The sequence below is a fragment of the Aedes albopictus genome, chromosome 2 (assembly GCF_035046485.1).
Source record: "Aedes albopictus strain Foshan chromosome 2, AalbF5, whole genome shotgun sequence".
Lineage (NCBI taxonomy): Eukaryota > Metazoa > Arthropoda > Insecta > Diptera > Culicidae > Aedes > Aedes albopictus.
Window position 1 is genome coordinate 79,356,368 of NC_085137.1, and position 16,057 is coordinate 79,372,424.

Sequence of the window (16,057 nt, forward strand, 5' to 3'; positions counted from 1 at the left end):
TAACGCACGCTTGGCCGTATGAAAAGGCAGAGAAACGAGCAACCGAGAGATACCATCTTGATGATGTGGTTTTTCCAGCACCTTTGAAAAATGTTGCGACGTGGTCTGGGGCTACGGTGCGGGCACGTGACATTTTGCGAGAAGAAAGTGATACGATGTTCATTTCTTTTGTTGTGCTTTTACAACAGTGTCCATTTCGTAAATATTTTCTTATTCAGTTCTGAGTAGGTATAAAAGGCAGAAGAGCAGAATCTTTGTTTAGAACTGGCATTTCTGGAAAAATACTTTACTCCCGTATTCCGGCCAATTGCCTCCAACCTTTGCTTAATTTCCTGTTTTATAGATATAGGAAAAAAAATACTCACTTAAAGAAGCAATTATTTCTTTTTTCAAGTAGGGCGAAAATAGTTATTTAATTTCTTGGCAGCATCCATTTATTACGTAACGCTAAAATCAACATTTTTCAAACCCCCCCCCCCCCCCCCCCTTCCATAACGCTTTTTTGTATGAAAACCCGAAAATTGTAGTATGGGCCCTCACGTTCGGCCATACTACCCCCTCTCCCTATAGCGTTACGTAATTTGTGGAGGCACCTACGAGATAGATTTTATTTTACATTTTGAATTGAAAACATCTATGCCTGATGTCAGTTCTAGTAATCTTTAGAGATATGTATATTCCAGGAGTCCATAGAGCTCAAGCGGTAAACTCGCGGGTATTCAGCTAGATCACGCTAAGGGTGACACATTCGTTTTCTGCTAGGTTAGGATCTTTTCATAATCGATTTTTTTGGATTTCCTTAGGCACAATTAATCATTGAATCTGTTGTACAATGTACGAATTCAAAAAAGTTGGAACGTGAAGGCAAAAAGAAGAAAAAACGGTTCTGCTTTATGTTTTTGAGTTTCGTCTACGTCTTCGTCCCGTTTTACAGATATTAGAAGTTTACGGTGAAGATGTGACGAAGCCAAACCTCGAAATTTCAATAGCAAAAATCTGTAGAACTATATGACTATTTGAACTGAAAAGTTGGTCGATTGGTCACCACCGGCGGATAACCAGTTAATCAATTTTTCAGCGCAAATCGTCACTTGTTTCTTAATATCTCTGCTCTTGAAAATTGTTTGTGACTTGGTCATATCTTCTCCTTTAAGTGTCAAAGTAGAATTAGCATGAAAAAGAAAAAAAAATGAACAACCCGAACGAAGGTCAGCATCGGAAGATACTTTCACGAGAGCGTGCTTGGTTACAACTGGTAAAATCAAAGCATGTCCCTGATGTCCCTATACTCGATAGATTACCGTCTGAACTGTTGTTTTCTACATGCCTCTACCGAACTGAAATGGATCAAATGAGTCGCATTATTTCTCCACAGGTATTCAAAACGAATCATCGTTTGCGTTGCTGCAGAGATATTGAGGAATTTCCAATTAAGGTTTAAAATTTCGGCTTCAGGATATCATTACCGTGGATATTCTCCGCGTAATGGATAAAAATTTCGTACCACGACTCGAAACCACATCGCCGCCGGCTCATTGCGATGTTTACATGCAAAACCGCGTCGAGATAATTCGGCGGAACTCAATTTTCCCGCTCATTAAAATAATGCACACACAGCCCAGAGCGAACTGGACCCACTACCGGCACGTTAGCGATGGAAATCACAAGAACTGGTAATGTAACGATGGTCTGTGGTGTCCCATACCTAACGATTGACGCGCATAGGTAGGTACATACCTGGTCCAACTGGGGCTGCGCCGGTGCCGCTGCCACTATTACCGGTGCTGGTGGTGATGAGTGTTGCCGTTCCGGCCGCCGCGGTTGCCATCAGCGTGGCGGAAGTGGTGTTTGCGTTTACGTTATTGCTGACATTATTATTGGCGCCCATGGTGGCGGTACCAGCGATGATGGTTCCGGCCGTGGCGGTTATATTGCTGCTATTCACTGCATTGGCCGCTATCGCCGCCGCCGAGGGACCGGTGACGGTGCCCTTTTTGTGGTGATGATGATGGTGGTGATGCTTTTTCTTATTCTTAATGATGATTTTGCGCTTCAGTGCAGCCGGCGCGGGCAGGTCCATGGCCGGCTCGAGGGGATGGGAATCTAGGGGCCTATCTAGTAACATATCTCCAAAAATATCACGACAGTAGTTAGCTATCTTTGCCTGCGGGGAGAGACGATTGAAAGAGTTCAGATTTAGACGAAAGTTTAAAACTTTAAAGCCTACAACTACTAGATACCATGCGTCCCCACACCACAGTGCGAGTGGAAGAAACGGACCCAAAATTGAAACATTCAGTTGCCGGTGGTTCACAATCAATGTGATATCATCAAATTGGTTTACAACTTGGTACTCTAGTTGTTAAAAAGGACAATGAATTGAAAGGAGGTGTGTCGTCTTCTACATACGATTTTGCCTCATTATGCCCTTTTCGTCTTATTTTAATATAAAACTCGTCGAAGAAGCAGATGTAGACCACTGCCGCTGATATACATACCTAGAATCCTTTAAATACTATAAAAAAAAAACGACACAGCCAAACATTTGTTTTTGTCTCAAAGGCAAAATCATGTGTCTCTGACAGATTTTGGGCCGCTCAGATTTGCTACGTCACAGTTTTAAGATGTACATGAATTTGTAGGGCAAAATATGCGATTTCAGGCTTTTTTTTTGGCTACAAGTTGTTAAGCATGGAACTGATTTTTTGAAGCAACCAATTGGTAAAACGGCTCAAATTTTACAAATTTTTATCTAGTTGTACATCAGCATCAAGCTATGGACCACCAGATAAATAGATAAATTATCCGAATGTTCCAGAACTGCTTCCGGTTGGGCGTGGATGTTTCACTACTAGAATACTTTGCAATTTTATCGTGGACAGGTCAAAATACGCGATTTTTTTTTATCAAACTTCAAATGAACAATAATGAGCCGTAGATAAAAATTGGGATTCACAGCTTCCGGTGAATTCGAACACATTTGATTTTGCTCAAGCGTCATTTTGACAGTGAATGTACTTGAACATAAACAGCCTGACTTATATCGATGTTTGAGAAATTTGCGCTCAAAAAATTAAGGTTCACCACATTTTAATATTCTGTTCGTATTGGGCAGAAAATTCACATGGGAGAATATACTCTTCAAGAAAAATGTACAACTGAATTTCAAAGGATAACAAAAAATCAACAACGTCCGTCTGAAAACAAGTCTTCAATGTTATTGTTCCAAGTAAATCTTTATCCTATTTTCCCTAAAGATGGCTTACATTACTCATGTCAGAACATAATACTATAGAAATGTCACGGAGGTAATCCCTAGAGGAATTATTGTTGGAATTCCTTATGTAGATTCCTGAAGAAACTACTAGAGGCATTCTCGATGAAATCCCTGGAAAGTTTAGGAAAGCTTGGAGAAATTTCTGAAGAAATTCCTGAAGGAAATCTTTGGATGAATTTCTGAAGGAATCCTTCAATAATCTCTAAAACAATAAATGGAGGAAACCCACGTGGCGTTTCCGAAGGAATTTCTGAAGGGATCCCTTGAAAAACTTTTGGAAAAATGCCGGAAGGAATTTGTGGAGAGTTTCCCTCAAAACCTTTCTGGAAAAAATCTGGATCAATTCCTGAACAAATCCATGAATAACTTCCTGAAGGATTCCTTGAAAAAAAAAAATTAAAGAATTTTTGGTGGTACTTTTGAAGGGACCGCTGGACACATTTCTGAAGGAATTTCTTTCGTTTCAGCAACTGCTGTGGTTATTCTTGAAGAAATGGGGGTGGAACGGATAAACTCCTAAAGAAGTTTTGGAAGCAAATTGTGAAAGAAATCCTGGAGGAAACCTTGATGGATCTTAGAAGAAATTTCTGAAGGAATCCCTGGAATGCCCTAAAAACCCCAGGGCCAGGGGGAGTGTCAGAAGTAATTCCAGGAGGAATCCATTAAAAATCCCAGGAGAGATTTCTAAATACATTCCTAAAGCCATTCCTGGAGGAATCCTAAGGGAAATACCTACAGGAATCTCAGGAAGAATTCTTGATAGAATCTCAGGAGGAATTTTTAAAGAAATTCCAGGAAAAATTCTTTAATAAATTTCAGGATGAAAGCTTTAAGGAATTCCAAGAGGAGAGCTTAAAGAAACTCCAAGCAAAATCAAAGGACGAATTCCTCGATGAAACCCAGGAGGAATTCTTGAAGAAATTCCATGAAGAATGCTTTAAGAAATGCCAGGAGGAAATCTTTAAGAAACTCCAAGAGAAAATCCCAGGACGAATTCCTGGATAAATCCCAGGAAGAATTCTTGTAGCAATCCCAGGATGAATTCTTGAAGAATTCTATGAGGAATTCTTGAAGAATTCCATGAGGAATTCTTGAAGAATTCTATGGGGAATTCTTGAAGAATTCCATGAGGAATTCTTGAAGAATTCCACGAGGAATTCCCAAAGAATTCCATGAGAAATTCTTGAAGAAACTCCAGGAGAAATTCCTAAAGGAATCCCTGAAGAAACTTCTGAAGGAATCCAAAGGAAATCATTGGTGATATTTCTGGAGAAATTCCGGAAGAATATCTCTGGATGAATTCCTGAAGGAATCCTTCGATAATCTCTAAATCAATAGTTGGAGCAATCCCTCGTGGCATTTCCGGGGGAATTTCAGAATGGATCCATTGAGAAACTTTCGGAAAAATCCCGGAAGGAATTTGTTAAGGAACTCCCTCTAAACATCTCTGGAAAAAATCTGGATAAGTTCCTGAAGAAATCCATGAATAACTTTCCGATTCCCGAACTATTCCTTAAAAAAAAAGATTCTCTGGTGGTACTTTTGAAGGAACCACTGGACACATTTATGAAGGAATTTCTTTCATTTCAGCAACTGCTGTGGTTATTCTTGAAGAAATGGGGTAGAGGTTGAATGGATAAACTCCTGAAGAAATTTTTGATGCAAATTGTGAAAGAAATCCTGGAGGAAATCTTGATGGATCTTAGAAGCAATTTCTGAAGGAAATCCAGGAATGCCCTAAAAAACCCAAGAGGAATGTTGGAAACAATTCCAGGAGGAATCCATAAAAAATCCCAGGAGAGATTTCTAAATTCATTCCTAAAGCCATTCCTGATGGAATCCTCAGGGAAATACCTACAGGAATCTCAAGAGGAATTCTTAAAGAAATTCCAGGAAGAATTCTGTAATAAATTTTAGGATGGAAGCTTTAAGGCATAGTTTCCCAAACTGTGGGTCGTGACCCCCCAGGGAGAGAGTTGAATGTTTTACTGTAACAGACAACAAATGAGGGAATTCCTATAGTGGGTCGCGAAAAATACGTCTGCTGGCAAAGGGGGGTCGCGCACCTGAAAAGTTTGGGAACCTATGCTTTAAGGAATTCCAAGAGGAGAGCTTAAAGAAACTCCAATCAAAGGACGAATTCCTCGATGAAACCCAGGAGGAATTCTAGAAGAAATTCCATGAAGAATGCTTTAAGAAATGCTAGGAGGAAATCTTTAAGAAATTCGAATTGAAAATCCCAGGACGAATTCCTGGATGAATCCCAGGAAGAATTCTTGAAGAATTCCATGAGGCATTCCCGAAGAATTCCATGAGGAATTCTTGAATAATTTGATGAGGAATTTTTGAAGAATTCCATGAGGGATTCTTGAAAAATTCCATAAGGAATTCCCGAAGAATTCCATGAGGAGTTCTTGAAGAATTCCATGAGAAATTCTTGAAGAAATTCCAGGAGAAATTCCTAAAGGAAATTTCGGAAGGAATCCTAAAAAGAATTACTGAAGGAATTCAAAAGGAATTCTCCTAGCCTTCCGCCCCCCTTAGATCCAGCTCTGCTAGAGAAATCCTAGGAGTAATTCCCGAAGGATTCGCAAAATCTCTGGAGGAGTATGTGAAGGAATCCTGGTAGAGGTTTCAGAAGGGATGCTGGTAGAATTTTCTGAAAGATACCCGGGAGGACTTCCTCAAGGAATTTCAGTTGCAATTCTTGAAGGAATCGCGAGCAGAGATCGTGGAGAAAATCATAAAGAAATACCTGAAATAATCCCTGGAGCAGCTCCTCAAAGCATCCAAGAAGGAATTCCTGGAAAAACTTTTGGGGGAATCACTGGAGAAATTTCTGAACAAACCTCAGGAGAAAACCTGGTAGCAATCCCAGGAGGAATTCCTAAGTAACTTCAGGAGAATTTCCTGAAGGAAACCCGGAAGGAGCTCCTGAAGGAATTTCAGGAGGAAGTAGTCAAGGAATTCTGAAAGAAGCTTCTCAAAGAATCCCAGGAGTTCTTCTTGAAGGATTCTCAGTAGAAATTTCTAAAGAATCCTTGGAGGAATTCATGAGGAAATCTCTGGAGAAATTTCTGGAAAAATTCCTCAAGAAACCCCAGGAGGAATTGCGGAATTAATTTCAGGAGGAATTCAAAAGAAAATCCAGGAAGAGTTTCTGAAGAAATCTCGGGAGAAGTTCCTCAAGGAATCCGGAAAAACTTCCTGGAGGAATCCCACGAGAAGTTCCTGAAGGACTTCCTGAAAGAATCTCAAGAAAAGTTCGCTTAGGAATTCTTGGAGAAACTCCTGATATAATTCCTGGAGCAGTTCCGAAAAGAATCCCAGAAGGAATTCCTATAAGAATTCCTGAATTGGGGATATAATAAACTTTATTGGGACTTGGGGAAGACAATAAACTTTATTGTTTTTTATTTTAATAAAAATGTATCATCTTGTTTATCACCCATCTCACCCTGGCAACGCCTATGGTAAATTATTACGATATCATGTATTCTTGCATATTCTGCCTGTTTCTACTGCAATACATCATGAAATTTGCATTTTAATGACGTTTGAGCATTTTCAATAATGGTATATTATGCCTAATTTGCTTCTTTGAGGGCCCCTCCTGACTACATCACTGGCCCATCACCATAAAGGCTTTGGATTTATTCATATTTCCACATGTAGACTGCAACAAAAATAGTCCGGTTGAAATCCCCGGGGGACACCATCGTAACCCTCCCTTGTTAGCATTTCTTTCGAGAATGATCTAAAAAGTATCAATCCATCATAACTTTTTTTCAACGTTCAATAAGTACCTATTTTTAAGCATTAATATATTGATAAACGTTCAAAGTTTCGGTCCACTAGTTTCGGAGAGCTGATAGTTCAAAAAATAGTTGTCTAAAAAATAGTGTTATACGAGAATGGTTCCAGCTTCGCAAAAGATTAACCAATATTGGAACACAAATTGGTACAAATGATGCTCATATAATAGGTTGACAAACAGTATGTATCTCCAAGAACGCACAAAGGTAACACTAGTGACATATTAAACTACGATTTTGTCTCATTTGTGCAATTATTATTTTTCCCCGTAATAATCAGCGGCTACTGAAAGTTAAGATTTGGGGTCCGGTTATTTTCCCCACTGTCTGTGCTACGGTTGAACAATGGAGACGCATGGTGCTTATTTCCTCCACTCACCTGCTGCCTCGGGTTACAGTGGTTTTCGAAACTTAGTATCACAGGAAATTCGGATGTTTTGAATGCTGTTTCAGCTATTGCTTCTAGTACGTTTTTGGCGCAAATTTCTGGAACAAAAGTATATCCATGCACGATGATGGGCTCCTCGGTGCGACCATTCCAGAAGTCCAATTCGACACACCTGCGGAAAGAGGACAGAACGAAAGGTGATAGCATTTTTTTTGTTGCCTCAAAAATACTAACCTGCATCCGGCGAGTAAACTCTGCCGGTAGATTTCCACCGAACTTTTGCCCGTAATCTGATGACCCGTCAGATAGGTGTTGTGCGAGGAGTTGATGAAGTAATGTGACAGCGGTTGATCCATATCATCGCACAAGTCCAGCTTGCTCGGGGCCATGATTGGGTTATCCTCCGACATTAAGTACCTGCCAAAAAGTGACGGAAACATTCGGTTGTAATTGACATTGATGCACCTACAACGCACAGCTTCCCAAAAGTTATCCTCACTCACCTTAGAAACCCATCGAAGCTGAGCTGCCCCTTCTGAGCGTTGAATTTGTTCGGTTCGTACTCCTGGATCAGCTCCCTGGCCCGTGCCGTGTTTGCGTAGGGATGTAGAATTTCGTTCAACCGGGGGTCCCGCTGAGTTTTGTTTAAAAAGTCCACTAGCTGCGACGTAGACATCAGTCGCCGCTTCGACGTTCCAACCCTGTTCCGGTAGTGGGGAGGGTAGAAGTTAAACAAATGTTTGACGAATGGCTCTAAAAATAGCGGGTGTTTAACATTGTCCTAACAGCAAATCTGGTGGGAGGTGGGAGGGTTCGAAAGAGACGAACGCCGGAAAATCAATCATTTCTCCAGTATACGTCCCTACAGGCGTACGAACCAGTTTGCAGATCCGTATGAAAGTTTAAATTACAGTATTCATTCTCCTGACAGTCGTCTTGTCACAATGCTTCTCCACTCCAAGCTCCTTTCATGCCCGGTGTGCCCGGTGGTAAGTATAGCTAGAGCAGGATTGATAAAGGATTGGAAATAGGAGAAGCTCCACAAAGTTCATGTTACCGAGTGGAATCAATCACTGCCAAGATAGAGATCCACCTAGACATAATCTACATCGTTTCTTCAACCTGTTCACTGGAGACACTGAACCATCGCGCTGCTGCGCTGTATTGGATTTGTCTGCGCTTGTAAAAAGACGATGATGGCAGCAGGGTGGTAGTCTATTGACTACCGGCCGGCGCCACAAAGTGGTATACATAATTGGTTTCCAGTTTCGTTTTATTCTGTGCAATCAAGATGAATGACGATATTATTTGTTTTGTGTTCAATAAGTTTACAAATTCCAGGAGGTAGGATTAATATATATTCAGTTTTTATCGAGCAGCTCATAATTTATGCCCGATGAAAGTATTTTAATAGTCCACAATACAATACAGTAGTAGAACCCTCATTTAGATCCAGAAAATTGTGTCATCGGTGTAACGTCCGTCCCTTCGACCAGTGATTAGACAATGTGGCATTACTCCATTGTTGCATTACTCCATTACTCCATTGAAGGGTAATAAAATATCGATTTAGCTACAGTTTCTGTTTTGTTTTCTTAGAATAGGGTTTTTGACTCCATTTCCGGCACTACATGTAAACAAAATTTTTCAATACCTAAATTTACAACGAAACGACCGTTTTCGTCCAGATCTTCCATCTGAATCGGCTACCTTATTGCGTGAACTTTGTTAACAGTGATTGTTGTGAAGATTTTCTACCGGAAAGTTGATTTTGAACGAGTTTGCTGACCCTAGTCCAACACCAATTCTCGGCACCAGTGCCGAACTTCCAGCAAAATCAAATGGGAAATCACTTCGGCACCCATCTTTGTGCTGCCGAAGTGCACCCGTCTGCGTGTAAAAGTTGATTTGAGCACTTGTGCGGCAGAGTGAACGTGTAGCTTATTGACTGTAGATTTTGTTGCGGAAATGTTGCGGGAGATGATTACCTACGAAAGTGCGTTTAGAAAATATGCGGCAAGTGATATTTTGATTTGTTTTGTTGTGAGGTGCCGGGAATTGACGCGGGTGCCCAAGTAGTTCGAAACCTTATTCAGAATCTATCAAGTTTGATAATGAGCTCGCACTATTTACACTAAGGAATTCCCGAATGTGATCAGAGAAGAATCTCAGAAGGAATTCCAGGAGGAGCCTTAAAGAAACTCTTGGAGGAATCCATGATTTTTTTTTTTTTTTTTTTTTTTTTGTTTTTATTAATGTGTATTTTAACATCAAGCTAATTCTACACTTGAGAGAAGGAAAAAGAAAAAAGGAGCTTCTGTAGGAATCCCTGGTGGGTCAAGAATCTCTTTTAGAGGGATCCCTACAGAAACTTCTGAAGAAATCCCTGATTGAAATTTGAAAGAATTTCCAAAGGAATCTGGAATCTGGAATCTCCGAAGGAATTCTAGCAAGATTCTTCATATGAATTCAAGCAGGAATCCTAAGGGAATTACAGCAGGAATCTCCAAAAGAATTCCAGGAGGAATCCCCGAAGGAGTTCCAGCGGGAATTGCTAATGGTATTCTAGAAGGAGGCCCCAGAGAATTTCCAGCAGGAATTTCCAAAATAATTTCAATGGGAATTTCCAAGGGAATTCGAAAAAGAATTTTCAAAGGATTTAAAGGAGGAATCAACGAAAAACATTCTGTAGAAATCTCTGAAGGAGTTCTAGGAGATATCCGTGAGAGAATTTGAGGAGGAATTGGTGAAAGATTTCCACCAGGAATCCTCGAAGGAATTCCAGTAGGAATCCCCGAAAAAAATCCAGCAGCAATCCCTGAAGAAATTCTAGGAAGATTCCCTGAAAGAATTTTATGAAGAATCCCCAGAGGAACTCCAGAAGGAACCTCCGGAAAAATTCGAAGAGAGGTCACCAAAAGAATTCCAAGAGCGAACCCCGAAGGAATTCCAGAAGGAATCCCCAATGGAATATCAGGAGAAGAAATTTTAGGAGGAATCCTCGATGCAAGAAATCTCCGAAGGAAGTATCTAGGAAGTATCCCCGAAGGAAATCCTAGAGGAATCCCTGATAGAATTTCAGAAGGAATTTTAAGATGAATCCCCAAAAGGGTTCCATAAGAAATCCCCGGAGAAATTCCGTGAGAGATCCCTCAGGGATTCCAAAAGGAAATCCCGAAGGAATTCCAGGAGGAACCCCGAACAGAAAACCCAGAGGAATCCCCAAAAGAACTCCAAGAGGAATCTACGAAGAAATTCCAGGAGGAATGCCCGAAGGAATAAAAAAAAATCATCGAAAGAATTCTAGGAAGAATCTCCGAAGGAATTCCAGGAAGGAACTCTAGGAGGAATCTCCGAATAAATTACAGCAGAAATCCTGGCAGATATCCCAGGGGGAACCACCGAAGAAATTCCGAAAGGAATCTCCGATGGGATTCCAAACGGAATCCTCAAAGGTTTTTCAAAAGGAATCTCTGAAGGAATTCCAGGAGGAATCTCCGAAGAAACTCAAGAAGGAATCCCCAAAGGAACTCTAGGAAGAATCCCCGAATTTCAGAAAGAATTTCTAAAGGAGCTCTAGGAGAAATCACCGTATCAATTCATGAAGGATATCCCGAAGGAATCCTGGAGGAATTCCATCGAAGAATTTCTGAAGGAATTTCAGGAGGAATCTCAGACAAAAATTCTCAGAGGAATCACCAAAGAAATTCCAGGAGTAAACCCCGAAAGAATTCCAGGAAGAATCCACGAAGGAATATCAAGAGGAATTCCCGTAAAAAATTCGGTAGGAATCCATGAAGTCCAGAAGAAATCCCCAGAGGCCTTCCGGAAAGAATTTTCAAACGAATTCGAGATGGAATCCCCAAAGGAATTCCAGGAGGAACCATCGAAAAATATCCAGAAGGAATCCTCGAAGGAACTCCAGGAGAAATCCTCGAAGGAATTCTATGAGATACTCCTAAAATTATTTTAGGAGGAATCCCAAGATGAAATCCCGAACGAATTCCAGCATGATTTCTAAAGGCATTCCAGCAGGAATCCCTAAAAGAATTCCAGTAGGAATTTCCTAGGGAATTCGAGAAAGAATTCTTAAAGGATTTCTAGGAGGAATCGACGAAAATTTCCTGAAGGAATCTCCGAAGAAGTTCCAAGAAAAATTCGAAGAAGAATCACCGAAAGAATTCCAAAAGGAATCCTCGAAGGAATATTAGGGGGTATCCCTGGAGGAATTCCATGAGAGATCCCCGAAGAAATTTCAGGAGGAATCTCCGAAGAAATCCGAAGAGGAATTACCAAAGGAATTCCAAAAGGAAACTCTGAGGGAAATCCAAGAGAAATCTACGAAGAAATTCCAGGACGCACCTTTGTAGAAATTTCAGGAGGAATCCTCGAAGGAAGTTCAGAAGGAATCCCCTATAGAATTCCAGGGGGAATCCCCGAAAAAATCCCAGGGGAAATTTCCGAAGGAACTCTAGAAGGAATCCCCGAAGGAATTCCAAAAGGAATCCCCGAAAGAATTCAAGAAGGAATCTCCAAATTGCAGGAGCAATCCTCGAAGTATTTCTAGGATAATCTCCGAAGGAATTCTAAGAGAAATCTTCGAATTAATTCCAGGAGCAATCCCCGAAGAAATTCCAGGAGGAATACCCGACGGAATTACTGGAAATTACTGGAAAAATCCCTGCAGGAGTTCCAAGAGGAACCGCTGAATTCTAGGAGGAATCCTCGAAGGATTTCCAATCGGAAACCCCGTAGGGGTTCCAAGAGGAATCCCCATATAAAGTCCAGGAGAAATCTTCGAACAAATTCTAGGAGGAATCCCCGAAGGAATTCTAAGAGGAATCCAGGAGGAAACTCCGAAGGAATTTCATGAGAAATCCACGACAGAATGTCATGAGGACTCCTGCAGGAAATTCAGGTGGAATCTCCGAAGGAATTGTAAGACGAATTGTCAAAGAAATTCCAGGAATTTCAGGAGAAATCCACGAAAGAACTTCAGGTGGAATTCCTTCAGGAACTCCTAAACTAATTATCAAAGACCTTATTCAGGAATTCCTGAAGAAACTTCTTACAGAACTCTTGATGCATCCCCAGTAGGCATTTATGAATCCTACATGAAAGAATCTCTGAAGGGACTTCTGGAAGGATACCGAAGCGAAGTCCTGTTGAAATAGCTTAGGAAACTTCTGAAGGAATTCCTAATGAACACCTGGAGGCATCTCTTAATTCTGTTGGAGCTATAAGGGAGATCCCTGAATGAACTTCACGGGCATTCCTTGTAAGAACTCCTGAAAGAATCTCTGAAAAAAAAAAACATGAGGCATCCTGAAGTAATTCCGAGGAGGCATCCTGAAGGAATTTCAGGAGGGATTCTTGAAAAAATTCCAGAAAGGATGCTAGAAGGAATTCCTGAAGGAGCCCTTGATGAAACTCTCGGAGTGATCCCTGAAGGAACTCCCTGAGCGATCTCCACAGAACGTTAGAAGAAATTCTTGTTGAAATTCTGAAGGAATTTCTTAAGGATCTCTTGGAAAAATCTCTGAGGAGACTTCTGACCTAGTACCTAATGAAACTTCTGTAGGAATTCTTGAAGGGACTTCAGAAGGAATCCCTGAAAAAACTCTCAGAATAATCTTTGAAGGCCCTCCTACGGGAATCCCTGATCCTTTAGCGATCAGTCTGGATGAATCTGTGTTATTTCTCTAGGAGACATCTCTGAAAGAATTTCTGAAGGAACACCTGGATTTTTTTACCTGAAGGTACTCCTGTCAAGGTCATTCTGAGAAATTTCCGGAAGAAAAAAACAATGATGAAACTCCTGGAGGCATTCCAGAGGATTTTTGTGCTACACACACTCATTTATACCCCCGCCATTCAAATCGCCAACCTTGTCATCGCCATAGATATACTGGTCGCTGAATCCGTTCTGCAGCAGGTAGTTCGCAAATAAAGGGCTGTAGTACCATTTGAGTTTGCGTAAAGACGATATCCTCCTTTCTTCCGTCGTAAAGAATCATAACGCGTTAACAAAACAAAAAGCTTCAGCACCGGCACGTACAAATGTCATGTCTGACAGTAAATCTAGTACCGATCTGATACTGCAAATGTTTGGTATCACCCCCGAAAACTCTCTCAGTACACTGTAAATAACCGTGAACGAGTTCGCCCTGTAAAAATCTTAAGTGAGTCGTCTGTAAATAAGATTGTGATAATACTATTCCAAAAGACCAAATATTTAAAAAAAAAATCTAAAATATATCTCTCCAAATTTTTGACAGTGTGTTTGTCTGTTTTCTAAAAGTTTCAGGTGGCGATTTTTTGCGCCTTGTGAGATAATATAATTTGAAAATTATTTACACCGTCATTTTCGATTTTTTATTTTTTCTTCAATTTTTAATGGTAATATTCCACCAAATTGTTCGGGAAGTTATTGACACATCTGCTCTGCATCAGAAAATATTTTAAATTCACATGGTTTCTCGTAAAAACACGAAAATAAGCTCAAAACTGGTTTTTGACTGTAAAGAATTAGCTTAACCCTTTGAAGCCGGAGGGGTCATATATAACCTCAACATAAAAAACGGCTGTAAAAATTCAAACATTTAATGAAACAGAACACTGTCTTCGGCAAAGTTGTGGCAAATTGAGTCCTCTTTTAAGGACAGACTTGTTAGAATCCCAAAATGGCCACCACAATGGCCGACTTTGAGACCTACTCACGATTTCGAGGGCACAAATCTCTTCGTAAACAAAACAAAAGATCAGGTGCTTCATATTTTAGGCTTATTACAAGTGAGCAAGAACAGAATAATGAAATTCACTGTTGTTTGAAGCTTGCTTCTTGAGATTTGTGCGTCTGAAGTTGTGATGCACTGTTGAAGCGGGATTTGAAGACGTTTCTCATTAAGGAAAAACTGAGTAACGTTGCATAATCAACCACGGTTTTAAGACCGACCTGAAGTCTAGATATTATTACAAACCTTTGGGACATTCAGGGTCGTCCAAACTGTCCTATAGTCAAGTCCTTCAAATCTTCAGGAAAATTTTTATGTGTTTTCGTAATATATAATATCATTGCATAATCTACTAGGATCTGTGAAGCTTTTAAAATCTCTTAAGTCATTTATAGACACTATAGGAACATTCCAGGTCAGCCGAACTACCTTGAATTCATAACTTCAGGTCTACACTCGTTACACCAGTCATATCTGCTGTACTGAGTGACGTTGCATAATCAACCACGGGTACTGGGCCGACCTGAAGTCTACTAGATATTATTATAAACCTTTAGGACATTCAGGGTCGTCCAAATAAAGTTCTTCAATTCTACAACTTTATGTGATTGTCCCTAAATATTAGCATTGCATAATCTGCTGGGATCCGTGAAGCTCTTGAAACCTCAAATATCATTTAGATACATTATTAGGATATTCAAGGTCAGCACCTACCTTGGAGTTCAGAACTTCAGATCTACATTCATAACAGTAGCCATATCTGCTATACTGAGTAACGTTGTATAATCAACCGCGGTTACTGGACCAATCTAAAGTCTATTATTATAAACCTTTGGAACATTCAGGGTCGTCCAAACTGTCCAATAGTGATGTCCTTCGAATCTACAAGATTTTTTTTTGTGTTTTCGCCATAAATAATAGCATTTCATAATCTGCTGGGATCCGCAAAGCTCTGGAAATCTTAAATGTAATTTAGATACACTATAGAAATATTGCAGATAAACAAAGCTACCTTGGAGTTTAGAACTTCAGGTCTACACTCGTAACAGCAGCCATATCTGATATACTGAGTAACGTTGCATAATCCATCGCAGTTTTCGGACCAACCTGAAGTCTACTAGATATTGCTATAAACCTTTGGGACATTTATGAACGTCCAAACTGTCTTGAAGTTTAGCTCTTGACAGTAACAGTAGTTATTCTCATAATGAACTGTAATATACACACTCAAATACAATCTGTAATCCCCCTGGCATTTCATGAGTCATTCCAAGATACTTTTGAGATATTCCAGATTAACCAAACTACATCGGAAGAGTAGAATTTCGTCCGGGTGCCAGTTCGCGCGCGTTTGCTTCGGTGGTTCGTTTTTTTTTCCTTTTCTATTCTGTATTCCGAAGTGAGCATTTCGACGGCGGTGAGTGTGCGGTGAACGCGTCGTGGTCGTGGATCGAGTCGGTTCCGAATTTTTTGCTTCCCGTCGCGCTAGTTCCCAATACACTTTTAGTTGATAATAAATATTTTCTTTCATTTTTTGCATTTACACAAAAGAGTGAAAAGTGTTCGGGCTCTCCGGTCGAAAAAAATCCGAGCGCCGACAAATGAGTCGCGTTCAGTGTATTTCTGTGTGGAATAGACTAAAGGTTTCTGCTCATTAGTGGAGTGGAGACGCGCGATAGAATTTTCTTTTTGGCTAGTTTTTGCGTCGAAAAGTGGTCGGTTGTTAACGGCGGTTTGTGTATATTGATCCATTGTCAAATCATATCACCAACCATCGGTGACTCCCGGACTGACAATGTACCTTACCCTACTAACAAAAAAAATCCTTCCTGAGACAAACGTG

The 16,057-nt window shown here is 40.4% G+C and overlaps 1 protein-coding gene across 7 annotated transcripts in view; it reads right to left on the reverse strand.

Moving 5' to 3' along the window:
• Positions 1-16,057, reverse strand: part of LOC134287642 (1-phosphatidylinositol 4,5-bisphosphate phosphodiesterase classes I and II) — a 321,529-nt gene that overhangs the window by 24,878 nt on the left and 280,594 nt on the right. For all 7 annotated transcript variants that reach the window (XM_062849987.1, XM_062849988.1, XM_062849986.1 and 4 more), the window contains exons 8-11: positions 7,984-8,181; positions 7,715-7,897; positions 7,472-7,652; positions 1,738-2,164 (exon numbers count right to left, since the gene is read on the reverse strand). In XM_062849987.1, the coding sequence (XP_062705971.1) occupies positions 1,738-2,164; positions 7,472-7,652; positions 7,715-7,897; positions 7,984-8,181 (989 nt within the window). The remainder of the gene's footprint in view (positions 1-1,737; positions 2,165-7,471; positions 7,653-7,714; positions 7,898-7,983; positions 8,182-16,057) is intronic.